The sequence below is a fragment of the Pogona vitticeps genome, chromosome 4 (assembly GCF_051106095.1).
Source record: "Pogona vitticeps strain Pit_001003342236 chromosome 4, PviZW2.1, whole genome shotgun sequence".
NCBI lineage: Eukaryota > Metazoa > Chordata > Lepidosauria > Squamata > Agamidae > Pogona > Pogona vitticeps.
The window spans coordinates 20170389-20196884 of record NC_135786.1 but is presented as its reverse complement, the minus strand read 5'-3'; the positions used below and the strand labels follow the sequence as shown (position 1 = coordinate 20196884).

The window sequence follows — 26496 nt, the reverse complement described above, 5'->3', positions numbered from 1 at the left end:
TCCCCACAAAAACCAAGTACAGTACAGTAAATGCCTCTGAAATCACAAGCAGTGCTTGAAAGTTAAATCCCTCTCCTATATGTTCTTTCTTCAAAGATCAGCATTCAGTGGCATACTTTTTTAAACAAAATGGAATCTATATGGAACATCTGTGTGCAATAAGTCAAATGGCATCATGCCCCACAATGTCAAGAAACCTTTATGACTGGCAGCCTCAGTAAGGTTGGAATCCTAATCACCCCTCTAATGGTATGAAGAAGTAGTTTTAGACCTTCATACACAATGTGCAAAGATCTATGAATTTGTGGAGCATTGTGCCATTCGGGGACGGACCTTCCATGTGCATGCGTATCCCCATAACTATGTTCAGGCAAACACCTGAACAAGGCTTTAGTCACAATGAACAAGCGTATCACCTTTTGAAGACTTCTAAGACAGACATTTCCACACCTCATTGTGATGAACTGCATACAATAATTTTTCATTATGTGAAGAAATATTGTCTCCCATCATCAGCCAATTTCATTGGGTGGTTTCTAGGGCCTGAACACCACTGCATTGCCTCTGCATAAGTCTGCAATACTATAATAAATCACTTTTCCTTCTGGGGGCTGTGGGGGCTTTAAGATTAACTAGTTTTGTTTGACATGAGATTTCATGGAACCAGTTCACTTCTATCAGAAAAAGTGAGCTCAAATTCATGAAAGCTTATGCCAAAGAAAGTTTGTCAGTCTTAAAGGTTCCATAGAAGTCTTTGTGTTTTTGCTGTAAAAGAATAACATTTGAAGATTGAGAACAGTTTACTTTCTCTCCATGTACATATTCAGGGGCTCAAAAACATATGGGCAACCAATCCAAATTGCCTTTTTCCACAGTACATGAAAGATTAAAATATATGATTCTTACCAGGAAAAAACTACAGATAGGAAAAAGGGTAAAGCATCTGTTACCTGACAGATCTTCAACTGCTTAAATTCTAAGCATCCTTAAGATGCTTTCAGTTGATTTTTAGAAAGTCAGAGGAAAGATACACCCAACTCTGTGTCATAGCTAGCTTTAAGTCATTCTCACTTTTTCCATCAGGGTTTAAACCATCCAAATAAACTAGCAGCAAATGAGACACTGCAAATGTCAGAAGAGCCATTCATGCATTCCCCTCCTCTTGATCCTGTATTTGACTTGATTCATTCATAGATGATGAAGTAATTTTGTATTTTAAAAATGCACATACACCAAAACCAACTTAAAACCATCCAGCTCTGGTGAGATGTTTAACTAGCCACTTCTTGATTCATAAATGTAATTGAGAAAGTTAGTTGCTTGCTTTCTTATTCCAGTTTGTGTGCGCGCACACACTGTATGCATTTACTGCATGCAGAGTTTAGCAGTCTCTATATTAAAATTTAGGGTTACCATTTGGCCCTTACTTTAAGGAATGTGTCTTAGCCTTATTTCAAAGGATTTTACCATATTCCAGAACACTGCAGTCCCATGGAATATAAATAGGCCCATAGATCAGAACATTACGACACCAATGAGGCTGGATTTTTAAATATATATATATTGTTTTTGAGGTTATTACATGAGGGGAGGAAGGCTTCCCACTGTATGTGGATTCAAAACATTAACTATTTTGGCATTCTAGTACAGATGTTCGAGAAAAGTATGACTAGCACCCTCTTCTACATTTTCATGCTGAGGTAGAAGAATCTTGATGATACCCCTCAAATCAGTGGTGTGGCTCACATTGAATTCCCTGATCGAACTAAAGGAGCACATTGAGGGTGGGTGGGAATCTTACAATGAATTTTGTCATCCTTCTCACCCTAACTTATGACATTCAGAGACTTTTCTTCAACAAAAAAGACAATTCAGAACTACAAGATGCCCCTTTGCAGTACCACTGCAACGGTACAACTGGAATTTGGCTTTGACAATCAATGTAAACTCCATCTGTAGGCAAAATGTTTGTGCTAAATTTGTGTTGATCACAAAATACCGGCTTCCAATAGCAGCTGACTGGATGTACTGTATCTTCAGGAGACTACAAAAAGGTCATGAAGGCAAGTGTAATTTACTTTTCTCTGTACTGCGCATTTTTCAAGTACAAGTTTGCTAGTCTCACCTTAATTTGCCACTTTTTCTGCATGACAAATTGTGTTCTACTTTGCGTTATTAAACATGACCCAAACAAATGCACTCCCATCTCCAACCATAACAAGCATCGACAACCTGTGTGTGTATTCTGTCCTGTCAAGTCAGAACCAACTTATAGCAACTCTAATAGGGCTTTCAAGGTAAGTGAGATATTTAAGGAGTAGTTCTACCCATTCCACTCCCCCAACTGAGTGTCCATGGCCAAGCTGAAATTTGAAGACTGTTCTCCAGAGTCCTAGTCCATCACTCTATCCACTGCATCCTCCATGAATTAATCTAATGTATATTCTACCCCTCATGGCGCAGTGGTTAAAACGCTGTACTGCAAGCTAAAACTGTGCTCACGACCTGGGGTTCAAATCCCAGGTAGCCAGCTCAAGGTTGACTTGGCCTTCCATCCTTCCGAGGTCGGTAAAATGAGTACCCAGCTTGCTGGGGGGGCAATGTGTAGCCTGTATAATTTAAAAAATTGTAAACCGCCCGGAGAGTGCTTGTAGCGCTATGGGGCGGTATATAAGTCCAATAAATAAATAAATAAATAAATAAAATATATTCTACCCCTTCCTTCCAACTGACGGGAAGACTCCTCAGATGGATAAATGAGTGGTATAGCCTTTCCTTAATAATATAGCATAAACAGTTGCTTTGACTGCTACAAATATTGAAGGTTACAACCTGCAGCCAAACTGAAGCAGAGACCTAAATCCTTGTTGTGTTCCTTTATGGCTACCTCCATCAACGCCATTGGCGTTTCAAGATGCAGGTTTTCAAAAACTGAAGGAAGTTTATTTCGGTTACTACCACAGTTCATGTAACCATGACAAGGAGAAACACTTGCAGAACTGGTGTAAGACTGTATAGCCAGGCTCTGGGAAATCATGAGGCAGGTGAGGATGCAGAATCAAGATGGGAGAACAGTGGAAAGAGCTGCAGATTTGTGCCCCCTTCTAGCCACCCTATAGAGTACATCTGGCCCATGCACGGGATTGAAATCTAGCCCCTGACATTGTCCCTGGCCTGTTAAAACAGAGAAGGAAATGTTGTACAGTGGACCCTCTACTTACGGAATTAATCCGTATTGGAACGGTGGCTGCAAGTCGAAAAGTCTGTAGGTTGAATCTCCATTGACCTACAATGCATTGAAAACTGATTAATCCCATAACTGGCAGTTTTTATTCTATTTTTGTTCCATTTTGGTTTTTTTTTTCTGGTCTGTACGTCGATTCTCTGGCTGCAAGTCGAATCTAAATTTTGCGGCCAGAGAAGTCTGTAACTCGAAAAGTCTGTAAGTCGAGCCGTCTGTAAGTCGAGGGTCCACTGTATTAGGTATGGATTCTCTGTTGTATTTGCAATTTATGACAAATACAACACTCAGTGGAATTCTGCATTCTTTGCAAGGATTAAAGATAAGCAATCCTTCTCAAGGACTAGGCCTGGCAATCCTAGCTATATAGGGCTTTAAAATAGTCATATCATGGTAGATACCTGGCTGTTCCATTAAGCAATAGAAGAAGTATCTGCCTTCCTCAGGACAGAGACACTGTACAACAGGGTAGTATGCATGCTGCCCTCCAGACTTTGTTGCAAGGACATCTGCTCCCATCAGTTCCTACCATTATCGCCAATGATCATGGATTATGGGAGCTGTGGTCCAATATGGTGTGCCACAGGTTCCCTACTCCATGTATATCTAAAGCACCAAGACTTTTACTATAAATTATATAAACAGAGCAGCCCATTTCTCCATTTTCTAGGTTTAAAAGAGATCCGGAAATGCATATCAACTAGCCAGACCTTGATAATATGTAAGCATTATAAAATAACATGCTGTAATTTGGGGTTCATTGTTGTTTCTGAAAATGAGTCAGATCTCCAAGTTTGTTCTAGACATATTGCCAGGACTGATTGTTTGTCTTCTAATTACAGATGGAAAAAGTCTGCTAGCTCAGTCTACTAGTTTAGCCAACTGAAATGCTAGTACTCTCACTACAGTTTTCTTTACTACTCCCTGTCTGGTTTAAACATTTCTGTAGAAACATACAACATTCAATTTAAGAGGTGCCCTAATTTTGGTGAATAAACTTAGGCCTGTTTTCATGCCAGCTACTGCTCTGGGTTGATAGGCTGTTTCTCCGAACACACAACTGCTCTTTACAAGAATGATTGGCAAAATGGGTGGAAAACTGACACGATTCATTAGCAGTTTCTTTTTTCTCTCCCATTACTGGCAAGGAAAGGGAAGGAAAAAAGGAGCACATATTTCAGCAAAATATGTGGAGGGGGCAAAATTCGGACTCCTGGATCTTTCTATTTGCAAAATTAAGAAAAGAGGCCATCACCAAAGTCTGACCCCTACTTCAGAGCAACAAATTTTATGGCCATCTGAAACACAACAATGCTGTTACACGGAAATCATTCCATTGCCACTCAGATGTGCTTTGCCACAGGTATGTGCTTTGATAAACTTATGAGGATAATACATATCTACATGACCTGAAATGGAAGCAGTGCTGTTCAGTTATACAAATAACCAACACCACAACACAACAGTAAGAACACTCCTCAAATGAGACAGTAAGTTAAATCAACACCAAGACCCACACATTCTTGACAGGAAATAGAAATACCTGTGCATCAGTTTTCTAAAGTGTGTAATGAGAAAATATTGTAGTTTGTGCTTTGTGCAGCATCCATGTTTTTAAAGTAAGTTTTATTGTTTACATTGTATTTTAATATTGGTCTTTTCTTTTTTAAAAAAAAAAACGTGCCCAAGTAACTTGTACAAACTAATTTCTTTTTTGTCAAGTTACCCTGGTGTTCCCTTATAAGATGCTAAGTAATGCCTCATGATTTAGACAGTCAACTGCAACATGCTGAAACTGTGAAATAAGCAGCACTCAACTGTGGGGGGGAAATCATCTGGGAATCAACTTTATTGAGTTCCCAGCCACATTCATTTTTTGGGTAACTTTTACTGTATTTCAACATCTTTACTGAAAGCGTTTGTCCGAAGTTGATTTCTTTGTGCTGGTCAAGTGTTGGCTGCTTTACAGCAAGCATGGTCCTGAGAAGAGTATCAGATTTTGCTCTGGGAAATCTGAACTTAAATCCTACCTACACTGGGTAAATTATTGGGAATGTAAGTTTTTTCCTGGGCTTCAGCACCCTACAAACTATGAATGATAGCGATCTACCTTACTAAATTTATTATGAAGACAAATGCCCAAAGTGCTCTGTAATGTTGAAAATGCTAATAAAGACTTCAGCTCACAGCATGTTTTTCTGGAATATGTATTTGTGTAAGGCCAGATGAAAACAGAAGATAATACTTCTGGTGTTCCTCCTTCTTGTGCTTTCTGTTGCCTCTGTATCAGACCAGCAATGAGTAACATATGGCCCTCCAGTCAAATATTGTTGAATTGTGACTCCCATCAGCGCTAGCTAGTACAGATAAGTCATAAGGAATCAGTAACATCTGTAGGGCTAGAAGCTGTCCTTAGACTACATATATCTCATCATATTCAAGCCTTCTAGAAGCATCAAGAATTAGTAGGATGACCCATGGGAATAAAACTGAACATATGCAATGTATTCACTGATTAACGTACATGGTAATATCAGAACTACTAGGCTCAGAGAAAGAATCTAAGTATTTTCATATTGTCTGAAATATTTTCTCTCAATCTTGTTGAAGGAACAATAAACAGCTATGAAAGATTCAGTCCAGCCTCCTTCACTGCATTTGTGATTTTTTTTTTTTTTATAACTGATGTACAGCACACACATACAGCATAGCTGAGAAAATCCTGAAATCTGAATACTGGGAGGTGAACTAGGATCTGGTGCACCTCCTAAATCATCACTAAATTAGAGAGGGTTGAAGAAATGTGTGCTAAAATTTGGAAGGGGTAGAGTTAGGGGAAGAGATTATAGAAACCTGAGTGATTCTCTGCTACTTGTGGCAAATCCTTGTTGGGAGACATTTTATTGTGTTCATTTTCATTGGCAATTTTTTCATTTCAAATCATCTTGACAACATAAAAATTTTGTACTAACATTAAATGTTGTAGTTTGTATCTGTGGTGAAGGACACAAGAGGCTAAACTGTTTAATGCCTCTTTCTCAATCCAGTCAGTCACTAGTTGGGGTTCAAATCCCAGGTAGCCGGCTCAAGGTTGACTCAGCCTTCCATCCTTCCGAGGTCAGTAAAATGAGTACCCAGCTTGTTGGGGGGGGGGCAATGTGTAGCCTGTATAGTTAAAATTGTAAACCGCCCGGAGAGTGCTTGTAGCGCTATAGGGCGGTATATAAGTCCAATAAATAAATAAGTAAAATAAATAGTTGGAGGGCAAAAGAAGTACCTACCGTCCCTGCTCATTCCACATATGGCTCAGTCTTACAGATGTCCAAAACATCTAGTTGCAGCCAACCTACTGAAAAATCTAATACATAATGGGCCATTCTGAGTGGTTAACCAGGAAAAAAACATATTTGAAAGTCAACTGTGTGTTTTTGGACAATGTGCATTTTATGTGCAATGACTGTAATTTGACTTTCTGTCTGGTGTGGATGTATGTAGATAGCAGGGGTAGGACTGGTAGATGGAAGAATAGTTGGCACTAGTTCTGTGACTGGTGATCCCTGAAGAGGTACCATCTCATTTGACTCAGTATGGTCAGTTTGCCTGCAGCAGAGAAGTCCAGTCTGTCAAGGAAATTGAAACACTATAGTTTTCATTTACAGTGGACCCTCAACTTACAGACGGCTCCACTTACAGACTTTTCAAGTTACAGACTTCTCTGGCCACAAAATTTAGGTTCGACTTGCAGCTGGAGAATCGACCTGCAGACTGGAAAAAACCCCCAAAATGGAACAAAAATGGCTGGTTACAGATTAATCGGTTTTCAATGCATTGTAGATCAATGGAGTCTCGACCGACTTTTTGACCTGCAGCCACTGTTCTAATACAGATTAATTCCGTAAGTCGAGGTTCCACTGTAGTTAAAACTACTATTGAGAGCTATTTTAGCAACTTGGTGAGACCAGTTCTGAAAGCTGGCAAAGTGCCTCAGATGAGGTGGAGAATTTTTGATTTGCAAGGCAAACCAGTGAATGTGTCTTCCTTACATGATCCTATCCTGAAATCATACCACCATTATTGCACTCTGATGGAACAATATTCCTTTTCCAAATGCATAGCCAAATTTTCACTCTGGTTTTCTCGTTGCTTAATACACCCCGTGCGTGAGGGTGAAAGCACAAATTATGAATACTGTATGTACTCTGAGTGAGCTGCTTGAGTTCCGTTCTGTGGTGATCTTGTTCCCTTAATAGATGTATGTTCTTCTGAACAGGAAACGCTTTATAGCAAAACTTGCTTGCAGGCATTGTACTGTACCAATTAAAGGATCCATGAATTTAAGAACAAAGAAGTGCCAGTAGAACTTTTTTCTCTCTCTTTTTAATAGTTCAATTAATTTTCTTCCTTCCTCCGGTGCGGAGTTTTGATTCATCGTTTTTATTTGTGGCTTGCATCTTATTAGATGGTGAAGTAAGACAACTGGAGGATATAGCAGAAGGACTGTCTTGGAAAAGCCGGCTTTAACAGAACAACACCTAACTTTTATAATACCTGGTAACAAGTCACATATTTGGCAACTTTTATTTAAGGATCTTTGTCTGTTTTGAGGACCAGCCACTCAAGCTACCAGCTTCTGTGAAACAGCAGCTGTGAAAATGCGTAAAGCTGCTTGCAAAAATAATTATGCATAGTCACAAGAGAAAGAATAAGGCCCTACAAGAGAAACAAGGAAAGAAAATAATCTTATTGGGTTATGAAGTGGAAAAGCTAATAGAAATAAGCAAGGCCCTTCTATTTTAAGTCTCATTGCTGAATTATATATAAAAAAGAAAGAGCACTTTATTTACAGCAGTAGTGGCAGAAAAACTGCCAGGCAAATAGTCAGCATTTTTACAGTGGAAATACGCCACAAGCAGATGCAGTGGCTGAGCACATGTTTTTCATTCATAGAATCGCATGGTTTCTCCCAGCATCTCTAAAAGGCTAAAACAGCAAAAAAATTCCTTAAGAAACTCAAAGTACATAACAGCTGAAATCTTGTTGTGCACTTAAGTAAATGGTGTAACTTTTAGCATTGCTTCATACCTGTTACATGACTTGGTATACAACAGATAAGATTTTGCGAATTAAAGATTGTGGCTCCCTTTAGTGAGTCAATCTATTTCATGTTAGGCTAGACAGTACTAGGCTAGAAAGGTTGATGTTATGACTCAGCATAAGAAATAATACAGTGTCCTGTGGCTCCTTAAAGACTAACACATTTATTACAGGGCAAGGTTTCATAGATTATATCCCACATCATCATACACATGAAGCATAATCCAGAATTTCAGTTATATACACAGAGGACTAGATATGAATCTCATAATAAGGTAGTTTTTAATGCCAATAATAATAATGATGATGATGATGATGATGATGATGATGATGATGATGATGATGATGATGATGATGATGGAGCTTCTGGTCTTGAGAGGCATACTGCTTCTGATACTCCAGGTAATATAGCCCAGTGGTCCTCAACCTTGGGCCTCCAGATGTTCTTGGACTTCAACTCCCAGAAATCCTAACCAGCAGAGGTGGTGGTGAAGGCTTCTGGGAATTGGAGTCCAAAAACATCTGGAGGCCCAAGGTTGGGGAACACTGCCAATGCAATGCAATGATGAATATCCCTCCCCCGCAAAAAGAACAATGACTGAAGCAGTTTTTGTTAAAGATATAAAGTCACTACATCAAGTTCTACACAAACTTTTAAAAAACTAGACCTTCCAGGAAAAAACATTTTTACTTGTTTTTCTATAACTTGCAAAAAGGCCCATAGATAATGGGCAGGGGAGAGAAGGTTAGATGAATAGTGCAGTCTTACGTATGAACAATAAGAAACAAGCTTTATCAGCCCAGTGGGATTTACTTGTGAGTAAACATGCAGACAAATTATTGAAGCAATTAAACAAAAAACAAAGGTGGGAGACAGGCCAATTCAGGAAACTTTCTCTGCAAATTAGTGGTTAATTTCATAAATATTTGGTTGAAATCACTATTTTAGCTCATCCGTTGATAGTAACTCATACAAATTTACATACACAGATGAGCCCAGAGACTTGCAACAAAGAGAATGTTGTAGCTGATACTTAGTCATGAACAGAACTGGAAATCTTCTGATTAACTTCACCTCTGCACACCACATTGATTGCAAGAAAGGTGGCCACAGGGGTGATGCAAAAAGTCATTCCAGTTGTAATTTATCATTTCTCTAATCAAGCCATAGGCTTTTAGAAGCACACAAATTCACTCAACCTGAAAGTTCAAGGGAAAGCAGAAGAAAAACTTCACATTTCCTGTCCTATCATCAAAGCTCAGCGCTTGTCGTGATTTTTTTTTTAAAAAATAAAAACCCTACATTAACATTTTGCAGTGAAGAAAAAAGGAAGATATTCTGAGCAGTGGCTATTCCCATCCTTTTAGCAATCTGATTTCCTATCTCATGGTGACAAGACAGAACAGCTGAGACCATAATCAGGAGAAAAGCAAACAGCTTTGTTTCTCCAAAGAAGAAGGATGGGAAGAATCACAGACCATAGTATGTATCCTGCACCCCATCTTCTATTGGTTTTCAAAATGTCAGTGAATACTTTCCATAGAGATACAGTTTAGATATCATAGCCAATCCACAGCTTTGGGACTATGAGAGCTTTAAGGCTTGACTGTCCCTCCTATGGTATGTGTATTCCCTCTTTTATGGTTTTCTCAAGCCACAGTTTGAGCAAATTGTTCAAAATCAGAAACATTTGCTGCTGAAGTCCAACTTGGATATTCTCTGAAATGTCTCTTGCGTCCCCCCATCCCCTGTACTCTTATCTCTGCTTGTTACTGATCTTGGACTGTTAATCTCAGTTTAGATACTCCTTGTTGCACTGATGAGAGTGGCAAATCTGGCCTGTCCAGATTACATGCTATTTTCCTCCTTGAAGTCTTAGCACTGTTTTATTCTTCTGTTACACCTATTGGCAGTGGGATGTGGTGGCACTGTGGGTTAAACCGCAGAAGTCTCTGTGCTGCAAGGTCAGAAGACCAAGCAGTCGTAAGATTGAATCCACGTGACGGAGTGAGCTCCTGTCGCTTGTCCCAGATCCTGCCAACCTAGCAGTTCGAAAGCATGTAAAAATGCGAGTAGATATATAGGTGCCAACACGGTGGGAAGGTAACGGCGTTCCATGTCTAGTTGTGCTGGCCATGTAACCATGGAAAATGTCTACGGACAAATGCTGACTCTACAGCTTGGGGATGAGCACCGCGCCCTAGAGTTGGACACGACTGGACTAAATGTCAAGGGGAACCTTTACCTTTTTACACCTATTGGCAGTTTAGATCCAGAAGCAGGACAGAGTGCCAATCCTGAAATGACAGGTGATCCCCTGCTTGGACCATAAACTGCCAGTAACACTTTCATATCTTATACTACTAGGATGATAAAGACAGAGCAAAAGGAAGATGAAAGCCAAACCTAATGAAGAACAGAAAGGGCACAAAGTAAAAAGTAGTCAAGGATGAATAGGATTGCTGCTTGCCGTGCAAATTTCTCAGCAGCATGATTGGCAAGCATACCAATCTGTATTTCACTCCTTGGTTGGTATCCCTGGTATGTGTTTACTTAGTTGCCTTTGCCCTCTCATCAGTTAAAAAAAGTCATTATACCATAATACTACTCAGACACTCTCCAAATCCTGAATAGATGTACCTGCAGAATAATTCAGACAATTCGTATTGGGACCAGCAAGGTAGCTCAATAATTCTACAGTTCAATCACTCTGAATATTTTTGAGCTGACTGAAAATCAGGAAAGGGGGAAACAACAACAAGAACAACAACAACAACATTGGGAAGTGTCATTCCCCTCAGTGACAGGGCTACAGGGTTCTACAATCTATGCCTGCAAGCTAGCTCTTCCAAGACTTAGCTAATAGAAATCCACTCAAGGAGGGATAATAAACAGCAATAACAACAAAACCTTTGCAGCTCCTGGGAAAATACAACAGAAGACCAATGGGTTTCAAAACTGGGAAGTTACATCCTGAGTAATTATTAATAGCAGAAACAGTAATGTAGCAGCCATAAAGCTAACTAGTTTTTATTTTACATACGCTATCACATGCCTAGGCGCAATTCTTCTGACAGAGCAACATGGCTACCTGCTACTTTGCCTTGTCCTGAATGACTGCCCTTAAAGACTATAGAATTCAATTCAACAATTAAAGATATAAGGAGAAGCAAATTGCATGAATAGCCCAATGATTTTTTTTTGCAAGTACTTATCATCATCACTTCTCATATGGATGAATTAATGTCATTTGTTCCTACGAGGCTAAGTAAATGCTTGTACTTGAAAATATTGTTGCTGCGAGGGAAATACATGTTCCTCACCATGCACCTAAACTAATGTACCTTGTGAGCTCCTCCCATTATAATGGCAGGCATTTCAATAGTATGATACAATCACACTATCATTCCAGTTTCATACAAAAGACTTGGGGTACCTAGTAGAAGTGAAATGGATGTATCTGATGAAGCAGACTGCAGTCCACAAAACCGTACACCAAATAAGACCCATTACCCATTACCACCCAGACACTCAGTTGTTTTTTGCTAAAACAAGATTAACATGGCTGTTCCTTGGAAATGCTCTGGCTTCCCTGGCTGGAATCATGTACTGTACTACAAGAAACGGGACTATAACTTGAAACAAGCTGAATGAAGCTAGCAAATAATGTGGAATATGTTCAAATATTTTCTGTCTGTTCCACATGTAGTCATATCCACATTCACAATAAAGAAATGATGCTTCCATTAAATTGACACACTCTAGTACGTCTTAAAGTGTCCTGAATAGTATAGATCACTGTACGTTCTACAGAACATTTAGTGAGCTTTTTTCAGAATTTTTAAAGATACAGGTACAAAAACGTTTACAGATGCACTATCTATGCGTATACTTTTAATTGTTTATAAAGCTGCTAGTGTCAGTGTCCTAATTTCACTCCTCTGTCCCCATAATTCATATCTTTTATGGTGAAATGTGCAAAAAATGCTTCATAAATTTATTTTATTTACAATATTTATTTACAATATTTTTTAGCCGCACCATTGCCAGTGGCTTTAATTGAAATTAAAAATATCTGATGAAAAAGGTAAGCATTCTGCAGAATACTGGGTAAACTATTTTTCTTCAAGTCCTTAAAATTTTTCAACATTCTATAAAAAGTTTTGTATAGAAATATACGCAAATACACAAACAATACATAGTGGCTATGCTTGCACAAAATAATACTAAAGAATTCTGGAGCAGCTTTGCCTATTGTCCATGAGCATGTGCCTGCATGACCAAATCGCAGCTCCTCCTACCAACGAGAGGGACTTCAGTAAGCAGAAAATCATTGGCAGGAAGGGAAACCTTAATGGTACGCTTGGATTTGGACTGCTGGTATGCTGCTGCCCTAACAAGCCAGAGTCTGAATTAGTCAGGAAGTCGATTTGGCTTATGATTCCCGTCTTGTGTCAGAATGATAAGGCAAGAATCTCATTCAGAACACTGAGCTTTTTCTTATTGGTGAGTTTCTGAAGCCACTCCCCTTGCTAGGGCAAGAACAAAAAAAAGGGAGTTTGGGCAGTGAGCACCAGCAGATTCAGCCCTCAACAAGCCAACATACTCTAGAACAGTGGTTCTTAACATGGGCGATAATGGCCCCCAGGGGGCGATTTCATTTTTCAGGGGGGCGGTAGAATGAAAAGGGGCGGTGTGGGGGCGCTGGAGCAGAAGGGGGGCAGTAGGGGGGCATCTTCTGTGAAGATGGCTGCAGCCTTTTTACAGTGTGCATGAATATATATTTTCCTCCAATTTTAATTTAGTTTCAGACTTTTTGTCTTGAAATTTTTAGTTCCTGCATTTGTTTTTATGCCCTTTTTATATTTCTTTTTGAGTCTTAAAATTCACTTGCAACTAAATCATTAAATGTTACTTTTTGGGGGGCATTTCATTTTCTTGGAATTTAATTTTGTTTTCAGGGGTCATTGGATTTAAGTGTCTTAAATAAATAAATAAATAAATAAATAAATAAATAAATAAATAAATAAATAAATAAATAAATAAATAAATAAATAAATAAATAAATCGTAACTGCGGGGAGGGGGGCGATGATAACTTCCTCAATGGGTCAAGGGGGCGTTTCTTTCAAAAAGGTTAAGAACCACTGCTCTAGAATTCGGTTTTAGTGTAAGATATTACACTAATGTGGCCACTGTATTTTCTAAACCAAAGATTTGTAGCCAGTGGGGGAAAAAGTCTTGCGGTGATAAAAGACTAAACGAATAGGATATTTTTTTAAATGGTACTTACCATCATCCAAATAGGCTTGGTCAAGATTCTGTTCCTGTTTAACAGTGACTCCTGCTGGCACTGCTTCCTTCTGATCATTTACTGGTGGTCCATTTTTGACTGTTCTCTGCTGCTGAATCACAGTAGGGTATGAACTTGGACTTAATCTTTGGGCTTGGCTGACCTGAGGTTGGCTGGATCTCACTCCACTGGATGTGAAATTTTCACTACACATGATGTGCTGAAATTCTTGATGGCTTTCACACCTCAGTTGTTGACTGTTTGTAGGAGAGCAGTGAATCACAGGAGAGGACTGCTGATTGGTTGGAGAATGATGGAGCACAGTTGAGCTTTGGCTGGGGGATCCTGTGCGTACCAGCACTGACCTGTGAACATCTGGAATGGACACTTGTGTAGCCATCAAGCTGGCTTGCTGGTAGCCCAGATGGCTGGGACTCAGACTCTTGCTTCTTTGATATATTACAGCACCCGAGTTTTGTTGAGGATACTGAGATTCAGGAGAAGACAAACTTGAACGCAACTGCTGGCAGGAAGCCATTGTGGCCACAAGACAGGAAGGAGCCTCAGAGACCATTGTATGGTGTGAATAATAAGGCTGTGTTACTGTTCTCATACCACTGTGTACTGTATTGCAGATTAAAGCTGGATCATAATCATCAATGGGCTCTGTTTTGATGGAAGGCACTGGAACAAAGTGCACAAAGGACATTATTCTAAGCAGCTATCAAACAGTTAAGAGAAGGAGGGAGGAACTGGAAAGAACAGACACAGTGTGTGCAATTGTCTCCAGAGTTCTAGGCTTAGTTCACTTCTGCATGTTCATTTCAATGCCAAGCAATGGCTTGAATGTGTGAAAACATCACCACAGATCTCATACTCCAGATAGAATTCACATATCATCTCCCAGCATCTTGAACACAATTCTTTTCAGTGGAGTCAGCTCACACATTCAGTTGTCATATGTGATCTATGTAGTACTTGTTTGCAGTAATCAATGACTAGAAGAGGAACATGTGAACCAACTCCCACTGAATGGAGAGACCTGAAGGAACCCTCAGTGGTACTCTAGCCTGAAAGGATTATTCAAACATATCAAAGATAACATCAAACAATGTGATAGCAACACTGAGCTTGTAAGATGTCTGAGCAAGATGCATGAAACAGGCCTTGCAGGAAAAACTGCTTTAACATCCATGCCAGCAACCTCTCTCCTTATGTTAGATTAGTTGCATAAATTATTTCCAAAGACATATGTATGTGCACAATATTCACTTGTATATACCACTGAATCTTCCCTGAGTCCAGCGGAGTTTATGCTGTGCCTCGTCATCCATAAACTCACTAGAAGAGTGGCCTGTGAGAAGCCATAGCCTAAACACCAGTTCCTTATCTATGAAATGGTTTTATTAATTAGCTATATCTTAGGTCCATATCAAGGTAATCTAAATGCCGTGCCAAGTAAAAATGGAAATCTGTAGCAGATGTTATTGTTGTCTAAGAAAGAATAAAGAAAGAAAAAACTGTATCGCACTAGTGTAGATGGAGAATTAAGAGGGTATGGATCCATTTTTCAATATTTGCTATTAGGATTTATTATTGTAGAGATCATTTTAGCAGCTTTCATTGTAGTGCTGGCCAAAAGCTTGAAGTGCTTGATGGTAATGGTTAAGCAAGAAGATATATATTTTAAGAAAATATCAAATAAGTCTACTTCATAAATACTGAACAGCCTCTTTCCAAAATACTGCACCACAAACTCCTAACCATAAAGAATTACCTGGGTGATAGGTAAAACGTTGTGGTTGGCTTTTTTTCCTTTTTCCATTGATCACATAGAAATTCACCTTGACAGGCGTACGGATGTGCTTGTTACGATATTCTGGTATTTCAACAAAAAGCATATTCTAAAAACAATTAAAAGTGGGTGTGGGGAGACACAATAAAACAATATTAGAATATTCAATTTTGATGTGTCACCTCAGCTTATAAACCACAAATATTATTTTTCCACTGCAATTTATCTTGCCCCAAAATGGGAAACTTGCTGGTCTACCAAATCAATAGTCTTCACCTCAAAGAACCATCCTGCCTCAGCATGTATTTTCCGAATTTCTAATACCTTCCCAACAGAAGCACAGTTTAAAGGAACAGAACACTATCTTTTAAATACGTACATACATCCAGCTACTCAACAGTTGTATGTTTATAGCAAGGATGGAGACTTTTCCCCTCAGGGGAGCACTTCTTTTCTAGAGTTTTCTAGGTATGATTAATGAGCTTTAAAATGCATTCAGTTTTGCAACTTTTCTGTTTAGGATGTCTTTTTGCCACTGATTCTTGATGTCTAAAGGAGAAGGGAAAGAAGATGCATTGGTGCAACTTACAGGTTGGCTCTTGTCTTTGTCTACTGTAGCTTCCATTTCCCAAATCTGTTGCCCATCTGGAAAAAAAAAACAAGTCATGCATGAAAACTGTGTTCCAGAATGTATGAATGACACATGTGGAGAAAGCCTTCATGTTCCATCTCCTATTTGAAATTCAAGTATGCATAATACTTTGCAGAGATTGTCTTGTTACAATTCTTTCAACTCTCTAGAAAGGTATATAGTTATTCTTCCCCACACTGCAGATGGGAGTTTGAGGCAGATAGTGACATTCCTAGGGCCCCTGTATGAGTTTCTTACAAGATGAGATTCAAAACAGAGACTTCTGCAGTCAGCTATTTATCTGTTCATTTATCTGGAAGGATGTCCCACTGAACACAACAGGACTCAACTTATTAAAAACACACACAGGATTGTTCTACTAAGTTTTCAGCCACTACATTACATATGAATGCACTAACACAACAACATAGATTACCTATAAATATGTAGGCATTTGGCTTCTGAGAAGTAGCAACAAAGAGGCTCTCAGAATTATTTTAAGACTCCAGTGCCATACTTTCAGTAACAAACACTTCTGCTTTCTTTCAACTTTCAACTAAGTCTCAGTTCTTCCCACTGGTATGAGTCCATCACACCTTGGCCCACTTTCGACTGGCAAAGAGGAAAAACAATTGATAAGCATCCTGCTCAAGATGCCTTTAATAGATTTTCAAAATGCTATCCTGTTCCCACAAACTTAAGCCTCTTCCGTGAGCTAAAACTTTCCTAGTTCCTTCAACCCTTCCTTGTTACTTTTAAAACCTTACACAAACTTCTTTCCTTCCTCTTTACTCTGTCAGCATATTAGAGGCAGTGCAAAATTCACACTGCAATTCATTGGCATTTGAAGCATGTTTAAACTTCCTTGGATTGCTTCCAGGTACACACATGTGAAGCTGGCTTAGCACTGAATGGAATGGAAAATCACTTCTTCCATACTTAGTTCTCCCAAGAAAACTACATGCCTTCAAAAAAGGGTCTCCTATTTAGGTTGTGCCTCATTCAAATCTTTTGGTCCTTTTTCACACCAGTGCAGGCCATTCCTTTTCCTAAATAACATACATCAAGTGGCTATTAGAAAGGGAATGTATAAATATCATTGAACTAATTATAGATTTCCTTTGTTTTTCCTTCTGTTCAGTGACTATAAAGCAGATGACAAATTAAAGTATGAAAACAATCATATACAGTAGATTATGGTTGTTGTGGGTGTTTTCGGCTATTTGCCATGTTCTGGAGGTTTTCTTCCTAACGTTTCATCAGTCACCGTGGTCGGCATCTTCAGAGGACAGGAGTTAGAACTCTGTCTGTGTTCTGATTACTGCACACAAAAGACTAACTAACAACACACATCAATCACAGTGACAGGTCATTTCACCCCCCCCCCTTTTCACAACAATACACCCATAACAAAAAAAACACCCTGATCACCATAATCACCCAATCTCCTGAAAAGGACAAAAAGCTGATCACACAGCTACAAACACTCAACTGTCCCACACACTACACCAGAACACAGACAGAGGTCTAACTCCTGTCCTCTGAAGATGCCAGCCACAGAGACTGGCAAAATGTTAGGAAGAAAAACCCCAGAATGCGGCCAAACAGCCTGAAAAACCTACAGCAACCATCGGATCCCGGCCGTGAAAGCCTGTGAGAATACTGTACATATAGATAATGCCTGATTGCATATTTTGTTTGATAACACTATAATAAGCTCTACCATAATTAAGAGCTAAACTAGACAGTGTAGTTACTCATCATTAGAAAGAGTGGTCCCTTAAGGGGAAAAGATCTGTGTTAGGCAAAGTAGCCCACTTTTATTTTGTAATTGAACAGTTAGGAGATAGCATGGTTTTGTATGTCTGCTATTTAGTACCGAAATATATGCAAGCCTGGAGAGATCATTTTCTGTGTGTTTGCCTTAAAATGTGATCTGATCCAAAAAGGCAACAACATGTATGGGCAGAATTATCACATGGTGAATTATAATACCACATGCTATAGAAAAAAGAATTTACATTTCAAGGTTAAGCAAATAAGCAACCTAGAATTAAAAAGCAAGTGAATTGGTTAGGCGAGTATCCTGTTGGCTGGCGGGATAGTTCAGTGAGTTAGGTATCTGGCTGCAGAGCAAGAGGCTGGGAGTTCAATACCCTAGCATGCATCCCAGAAATGCCAGCCTGAGCAAGTTGCAAAGTCCCAGGAGATCCTCAGGAGAAAGGAATAGTAAACCACTTCTGAGTACTCTCCGCCTAGAAAACCCTGAAAGGGGACACCATAAGTCAGAACAAACGTGATGGCACACAATTATTAAGTATCCTCTTAGTTTTCCTCATGCAGAACTAAAACCATAATTAAGCGCCAAACCAAACAATGCAGTTAACCCACTATTAGAAGAAGTGCTCCCTTAAGGGGAAAAGATTTATATTAAGCAAATTAGGCACAGCTATTTGGTGAGTTACAGCCAAAGAGTTACAGCCATAGCTTCGGTTCCATCTTCAGGAGAACCCAAAAGGATCCCGCTCTAAGTATTATTATAAAGGATCAATTTATGGCACAGATTCATCTAAAAACTCCTAGGCCTACGTTCAGCATTTTCTATTTGTCTTCACTGATTCCAAAATAATTGAAATTATACGTCCATTTAGATATATCCACTAGTTAGTTGCTTGTATTATTAAGTTTTAATAACTATATTATTCTATTGTATTTTATCATTTTTTGTAAGCCACCCCAAGTAGACTTTGTCTAGAGGGGTGGGGTATAAATCTAAATAAAATAAAATTTAAAAAAAGATATAGGTTGATATCCCATACCCACTTCGTTAGGAGTAAGCTCCACTGAATTTTACAGGGCTTCCTTCTGAGTAGAGACATATAACATAAATATTAAACAAAATATGATACTCTTTTACCAATATTAAGGATATATGACGTTATTAATTGATAAGAAGGGGTTGTTTTATCATGTTTTAATGGAATTTTATTACCCTGCTCGACTTTATGAAACAATAATTATATGTATCTATTTTATGTTGATTTGTTTTTACTGGTTTTTGACCGTAATAAAGTATACTACTACAATATTAAACAAAATAGAATACTGAATTGATAATATCTGGAGCCTTGGCTGCTGTCTTTCAATACTACAGCAGAAGCGTATCAACAATTGTCTGATACCCCACCCCAACCATGCATTACTCTTCTCATGGAGCCTTGTGGCACAGTGATTAAATTGCAATACTGCAGCCAAAACTTTGCTCATAACACGAGTTCAACCCCAAACAGCCAGCTTGAGGTTCACTCAGCCTTCTATCCTTCTGAGGTCAGTAAATTGAGTAACTGAGTAGCCAGGTAATGGGGGGGGGCAATGAGTACTTTGCATAACTAAACTGTAAACTGCTTAGAGAGTTGTTTAAGTACTGTGGGTAGTATACAAGCAGCATACTTTGCTTTTGCTAGTGCAGTGACTTTGGAAGCTTGCATACAACTTGGTGCCTTTCTTTCTTTCTTTCTTTTAAAAGGTTGGTCTTATAAAAGTATTAGCCTAACACTGGCTTTTAAATATATTTAAGATACTTGGGTTCCTCCGGAAATCAAGTCAACAATCCCTATTTAGTAGTTGGCTCCAGGTAACATGAAACAAACATGGCTCCTTTTAGAGCGTGGCAAGAAAGTGGACAAAAGACTGTTTTAAGATGCAGTGCAAGGAGCCTTCAAGTCATGTCAGTATTGTTAGAAACTTTGGGGGAGGGGTGTTGGAGCACAAGGGATGACTCAAAAGTGCCTGAGTCATAAGGACCTCTGGGACTGCCCCAGGGTGGTTGCAGTTTACATCCCAGCCCTTTCTCGGTTGTGTGTGTGTGTGTGTGTGTTTCGTACAAGCACAAAGTAGTCCATTGTTTCCGTAGTCATCTAACATATAAAGATTCCAAATTTTCAGTTTGTGTTGATGCATCATTCCCAAACCACTCTGGGCAAGCACAGCAGCTGCACATCTCATGTGAATAGTCAGCTTTCTAAAGAGGTTAATTAGAGCAGCCTCGCATATAATCAGCCAAGTCAGGGTGACCCAGACTGCGATGCAACAGACTAAACACAGGATGGACATTTAAGCTCAGGTACACACTGTGTTTTAGTAATATTTATATTAATGAGTAAATAAATAAATGCTAACACATGAGTACAATTCTATACCAAGGCAACCACATTATGTGCTGACAACTCTGCAGCTCAAACACTGAATTTTGCAATACCTGTACAAAATGAGGCCAGAAACAGATGCTAGAGATAAGCCAGTAGTTGTGTTTAATGCTACACAAAGGTGATCGAGATAGCTTTTTCCTGTTTGTGAAATCAGACTTCAAAGGAATCCTATGCTTAAATCCAGAAGACCAATCACCAAGCAAAGCAAGCTAATGTGTGTGATCTCAGATGTGAGAGAATCTTGTACTACAACACTCAGAAGCTCCCATAAGACAAGAATTTCCCTCTTGCAGTCAAGGACTATTCCTAACCTTTGCTTCTGCCAAGTATGTGAAATATATTCTTCTGCTGAGGGCTTCTGCAGAGCACTGGATCCCTCTTTTTCTCTTCAACTCCCAGCAATACAAATGCATGTTGGCTTCTTACATAACCAGGACTTGCAAGTTGACCATTGCTTCTAGCTTGCCTGTCTCTGTAATTACCGCCTTACTTTTGAATAGACATGGAATGATAATTAAATGCAAAGGTGCTCAGTTATGTCATGTGAACAGTTCTGTAAGAATGATGATAATGATGATGATGATAATGCAGGCACTCCTCACTTAACAACCAAGTTCCATTCTTATGACTAGTGTATAAAGGAGTAATAAATCACGTGCTGTTGAGAAGGTGTGTAGTGAAGACGCAAGCATGGATTTACGGTCGTAAAGGGTCATAAATCCAATGGTAAGTAAAGAGTGCTTGTAATAATAATAATAATAATAATAATAATAATAATAATAATAATAATAATAATAATAATAATAATAATAATAATAATAATAATAATAATAATAATAATAATAATAATAATAATAATAATAGAACTGCAGAGCTGGAAGGGACTCCGGATCATCAAGTGCAGCCCCTGTCAAGGAGTCATAGTGGGGAATTGAACTTCCAATCTCTGGATCTGCAGCCAGATGCCAATACCACTGAGCTATCCAGCAGTTCTCTGTTTGTGATCAAAATCAATAAAGGTCAAATTAGTTTGGCATGCAACCTGCAATATAAAGAATAACAATACTGCTCTATTTTACGGAGGTGTTGAACTAAGTAGAACTAGGCAATGCAAGTGAAGCACTCTGAACATCTGACAACAACTATGATGATGTCCTGCAGTTTAATTATACATCAACTGCATGATTTAAGAGCATCTTCACTTAAAGGGCTAAAGTTTCCTTCAAGAATTATGATGCTCACACTATTTTATTTAAAATATTTTTACCCATCTTTCTCCTTTAAAAGGACTCAAGGCAGCTTACATTGTTAGAAGATAATATTTAAAGCAAAAAATAATAGGTATACAAATACTAAAAAGAATCGAACAAAAATCACACTAAAAGACAGTAAAGAAAAGTAATACCAAAAACACATTCAAAGCAGTAAGGCACAACAATCCGTTTAAAACCACCACTCAGGCAACCTTGAGCCAGACATCCTGGAGAGTGAAGTCAAGTGGGCCTTAGAAAGCATGGCTAACAACAAGGCCAGTGGAGGTGATGGCATTCCAGATGAACTATTTCAAATCTTAAAAGATGATGCTATTAAGGTGATACATTCAATATGGCAGCAAGTTTGGAAAACTCAACAGTTGCCAGAGGATTGGAAAAGATCAGTCTGCATCCCAATCCTGAAGAAAGGCAGCACCAAAGAATGCTCCAACTACCATGTAATTGCACTCATTTCACGCGCTAGTAAGGTCATGCTCAAAATCCTACAAGGTAGGCTTCAACAGTATGTGGATCGAGAACTCCCAGAAGTATAAGAAGGATTTCAAAGAGGCAGAGGAACTAGAGACCAAATTGCTAACATGCACTGGATTATGGAGAAAGCCAGAGAGTTTCAGAAAAACATCTACTTCTGCTTCATTGATTACGCAAAAGCCTTTGACTGTGTGGACCACAGCAAGCTATGGCAAGTCCTTAAAGAAATGGGAGTGCCTGACCACCTTATCTCTCTCCTGAAAAACCTATATGTGGGACAGGGAGCAACAGTTAGAACTGGATATGGAACAACTGATTGGTTCAAAATTGGGAAAGGAGTACGACAAGGCTGTATATTGTCCCCTGTCTTATTTAACTTATATGAAGAATACATCATGTGAAAGGCAGGACTGGAGGAATCCCAAGCCAGAATCAAGATTGCCGGAAGAAATATCAATAACTTCAGATATGCAGATGATACCACTCTGATGGCAGAAAGTGAGGAGGAAATAAAGAACCTCTTAAAGAGGGTGAAAGAGGAGAGTGCAAAAAGTGGTCTGAAGCTCAACATTAACAAAACTAAGATCACGGCCACTGGTCCCATCACCTCCTACAAACAGAAGGGGAAGATATGGAGGAAGTGACATATTTTACTTTCTTGGGCTCCATGATCACTGTAGATGGTGACAGGAGCCATGAAATTAAAAGACTCCTGCTTCTTGGGAGGAAAGCAATGGAAAACCTTGACAGCATCTTAAAAGCAGAGACATCACTTTGCCGACAAAGGTCCACATAGTCAAAGCTATGGTTTTTCCTGTAGTGATGTACGGAAGTGAGAGCTGGACCATAAAGAAGGCTGACCGCCAAAGAATTGATGCTTTTGAATTGTGGTGTTTGAGAGTCCCCTGGACTGCAAGGAGAACAAACCTATCCATTCTAAAAGAAATCAACCCCAAATGCTCACTGGAAAGATCCTAAAGCTGAGGCTCCAATACTTTGGTCATCTCATGAGAAGACTCCCAGGAAAATACCCTGATGTTGGGAAAGTGTAAGGGCAAGAGGAGAAGGGGACGGCAGAGGATGAGATGGTTGGACAGTGTCACCGAAGCTACCAACATGAATTTCATCCAACTCTGGGAGGCAGTGGAACACAGGAGGGCCTGTCATGCTCTGGTCCATGGGGTCACGAAGAGTTGGACATGACTAAATGACTAAACAACAACAACAATCTCAGAAGCAACTAAAATGTCTACTTTTTCTTAAAAAAGGAACTTGCTTGTCAAGGGGAAAGGTGAGAAACTAACCTGCTGTGTACTGTGCTAGCTTTATTCTTAAAGGGACTTTCTATACAAGGAAAATTTCATCATCCCCAATTCTACTCTGAACTGGTATAGTCCATTCTGCCCTATCACGGCTCTTTCATTTCATTCTCACCCCAATCTATTACCTTGGGGGCAATGAATTTAACAAGTACAGTACAGTCACAATGATGGATCTAACGCCTGCAAAATCATACTGGTCGACTTAAGAGACCAGCGAATTACATTAAAGCTACAGAAACAGCTGTTTTTGTTTAGGCAAAAACAAAAGAAACAGAAAAAAATAATGAAAACAAAAGACTAAATGTTGTATTTTAATGTGAGCTTTTGTGGACAAGCCTACATCCTCAGACATGTCCACAAAAGCTCACATTAAAACACAGCCATTAGTCTTTAAGGTGCCATAATGGTTTTGCCTTCTTAATTGATTTTTTAAATTCATTTTGTTTTTGAATGTTACGCTAGCACAGACTAACACAGCTACCTCTTCTAAAACTACAACTTGTGACGAAATCAGTGGGTGGCCAGTAATAAAACCTTGTACGTTTAAAACATTCAATATAACTAGATGATGTTTTAGATTTACCCTCAGTCCACAGGAAATGTTGGGAAAGGGAATAAAGGTAAACAAAATAAATGTCAGGCCCTCTTCTCAGTTAGCAAGCTTTAGTTTTCTACAGTGTAATCTTCCAATAACGGCGACAGATACAGTAATTCTACATGGATGTGTCCATGTGCCCCACAGACAAATGTTTTCCTATCAAATTCATTGCCTGGGATAAATGTGGCTGTCTAAACACAGCACCCTTATACTAAAAAGTAAACAACTCATAGCAATTGTACCGACCTTTCTGTTTATATATCATGCTTCATCTGCACTGCTGCTTTGGCTTTATAATCTAGAGTGCACAACCCTAATTTTAGACAGTCAATATTTGCTCTTCCTCTAATGCCTTTGAGCATTCAAACTGCTGCGAGTTTGTGGCGAAGAAAAAAGAACTAGAAAGATATGAAATCACTGTTGTTTTGTTGGCTACGGTCGGGGTGCATGTGTTGACGATGATGGTAACCCTGTAACCTTTAACCTATAATAATTCTGGAGCAGCAGAGCTTATTTATCATTTATTTATTTATTTGAAATATTGTTATCCTGCCTTGCTCCTTAAAAAGGATCCAAGGCAGCTTGTATTGCCAGCTTGGTTGGGTGCTTATAGGAAAGTGAAACAGGCCCCCACCTCATGTTTCAGGTTTATAAGAATATTTACTAATTACTCTTTCTCTCTTATTTCAAAAAAACTAAGGGTAGCAAAAGCAAAAAAAGTGCTGCTTATATACCGCCCCATAGAGCTTCAAGCACACTCTAAGCAGTTTACAAGTTAATTATGCAGGCTACATGTCCCCCCCACCCCAGTGAACTGGGTACTCATTTTACCAACCTCGGAAGGAAAGAAGGCTGAGTCAACCTTGAGCCAGCTACCTGGGATTGAACCCTGGGGTGTGAGCATAGTTTAGGCTGCAGTATGGCAGTTTAACCACTGCGCCACGAGCCTGCACTATTCTGTTCCCTCCACTCTCTTTTTACCTTCCCATGACTTTGTAAGGCACTGTGGGTAGAGACAATGGCTGAGTCTGGATAATCTTGTTAGTTTTGCATCTACGTGAGCCTATGGTTGACCAGAGCCCTCCCTGGTTCAGGTGAACATGAAGCATTGCACCATGCTAGTTCTCTCATGCTGGGTTGTCAACATGAAAGACAGAATGCATATCGCCTGTAAATAGCTTGCATGGTATCATTTCTAGACATTTATGAATCCATGAATCAAACTTGCAAATAAGACTTGTGTTTACCTTCCAATGGCCAACCGCAAGACAAAGCTCACCAAGGATGCATGATACAGATGGAAGCACAAGCTTTCACAAGATGTTGTTTGGGATGTAAGAAAGTTCAATTTCCAACAACATACTAGAGTTATAACTAGGGATTTTGGTACCGAGGACAAGTGCGGGGGAGGGCGGTTTCAGAATGCAAACCTCCAGAGCATGCTATCAAGAGAGAAACAAGAGAAGGTAAATTCACGTTCGAACATAAAGTGCTATCCCCATTGTTCAACTACCCCATTGAAAGCCCCTAAACAAAACAAAACTCTCATGTGAGCTACCCGAGAAACAAGAGGAGGCAGCTTCCACTCTTCCAGAACCAAGAAGTTCACTCTCTGCGCAGCACCAGCAGCTCCTTTGCTTGAATGCTGATTCCGAGGGAAGAATAAAGGCACAAAGGGAAGTGTAGTCTGCAATCAAGGACTATGTTTCCCAGTGTGCCTTGATTCTCCTAACCTCCCCGTTCAAGAAACGGAGGTATTCTTGTGCAAAGACTGGGTTCTCGGACTCGGGAACAGCAGAGGCTGTTTTCTCATTTCTCAGGTAGTTTGTGTTAGATGTTTGCCTATTGTGTCTCCCCACTCCCGAAGCGTTCAGGGACTCACAATGGGGTTGGCACTTTGTGATTTGGAGCCGTGCCACTGTCACTGCCTTCAGATTGAAGGAGGATACGTACAGGACAGCTGCAGTGTTTTCTGAGTCTGGCATCCTGGGGCATAGCTCTGGTTGCCACATCCCAAATAATAGACCTACCTCATCTTAATGGAGGTTAGGGTTTAAAAGGTGCTACAGCGTGAACATCTGAACTAGAAACCTTCTTCTCTAATGGCAGAAATACCTGTCTTTAATTACATTTAATAAATCAGTCTGCATATACTTACTGATTCATGTCACACATGCCAGCTTTTTTAATTCACTTCAGACCTACTTCAACCTTTTGATATCCAATGCCCTTCTTGGGTCAGGCCCTGTAAGACTACACTCTTCAAAGCTTACTCTATCCTGTCTGTTAAGATTTGCCATTTAATCCATAACTGGACCTTGGGAGAGTTTGATCAGAGGTACCATAACTGAAAAAGCTATTAGAGCAATGGGGCACATGAAAGGTTTGATTGTGCTTGATCCGATACTACAAAAGACATTTTCTGATGCAACAGAAAGATACAGAACACTAGGGACGGTGGCAGATACAACAAGGCACAGTTTCAATCTTTTGAAGAGAGACAACTGTTGCTTTTATGGCACCGTGTTATATTTTATCTCCTGGATACTACAAAATTTCTGCTTGGAAG

General features: G+C 39.4%; 1 protein-coding gene across 4 annotated transcripts in view; it reads right to left on the bottom strand.

Moving 5' to 3' along the window:
* NFATC2 (nuclear factor of activated T cells 2) overlaps positions 1-26496 on the bottom strand; it is a 111946-nt gene that overhangs the window by 24565 nt on the left and 60885 nt on the right. For all 4 annotated transcript variants that reach the window (XM_020779517.3, XM_020779514.3, XM_078392176.1 and 1 more), the window contains exons 7-9: positions 16013-16068; positions 15406-15532; positions 13629-14312 (exon numbers count right to left, since the gene is read on the bottom strand). In XM_020779517.3, the coding sequence (XP_020635176.3) occupies positions 13629-14312; positions 15406-15532; positions 16013-16068 (867 nt within the window). The remainder of the gene's footprint in view (positions 1-13628; positions 14313-15405; positions 15533-16012; positions 16069-26496) is intronic.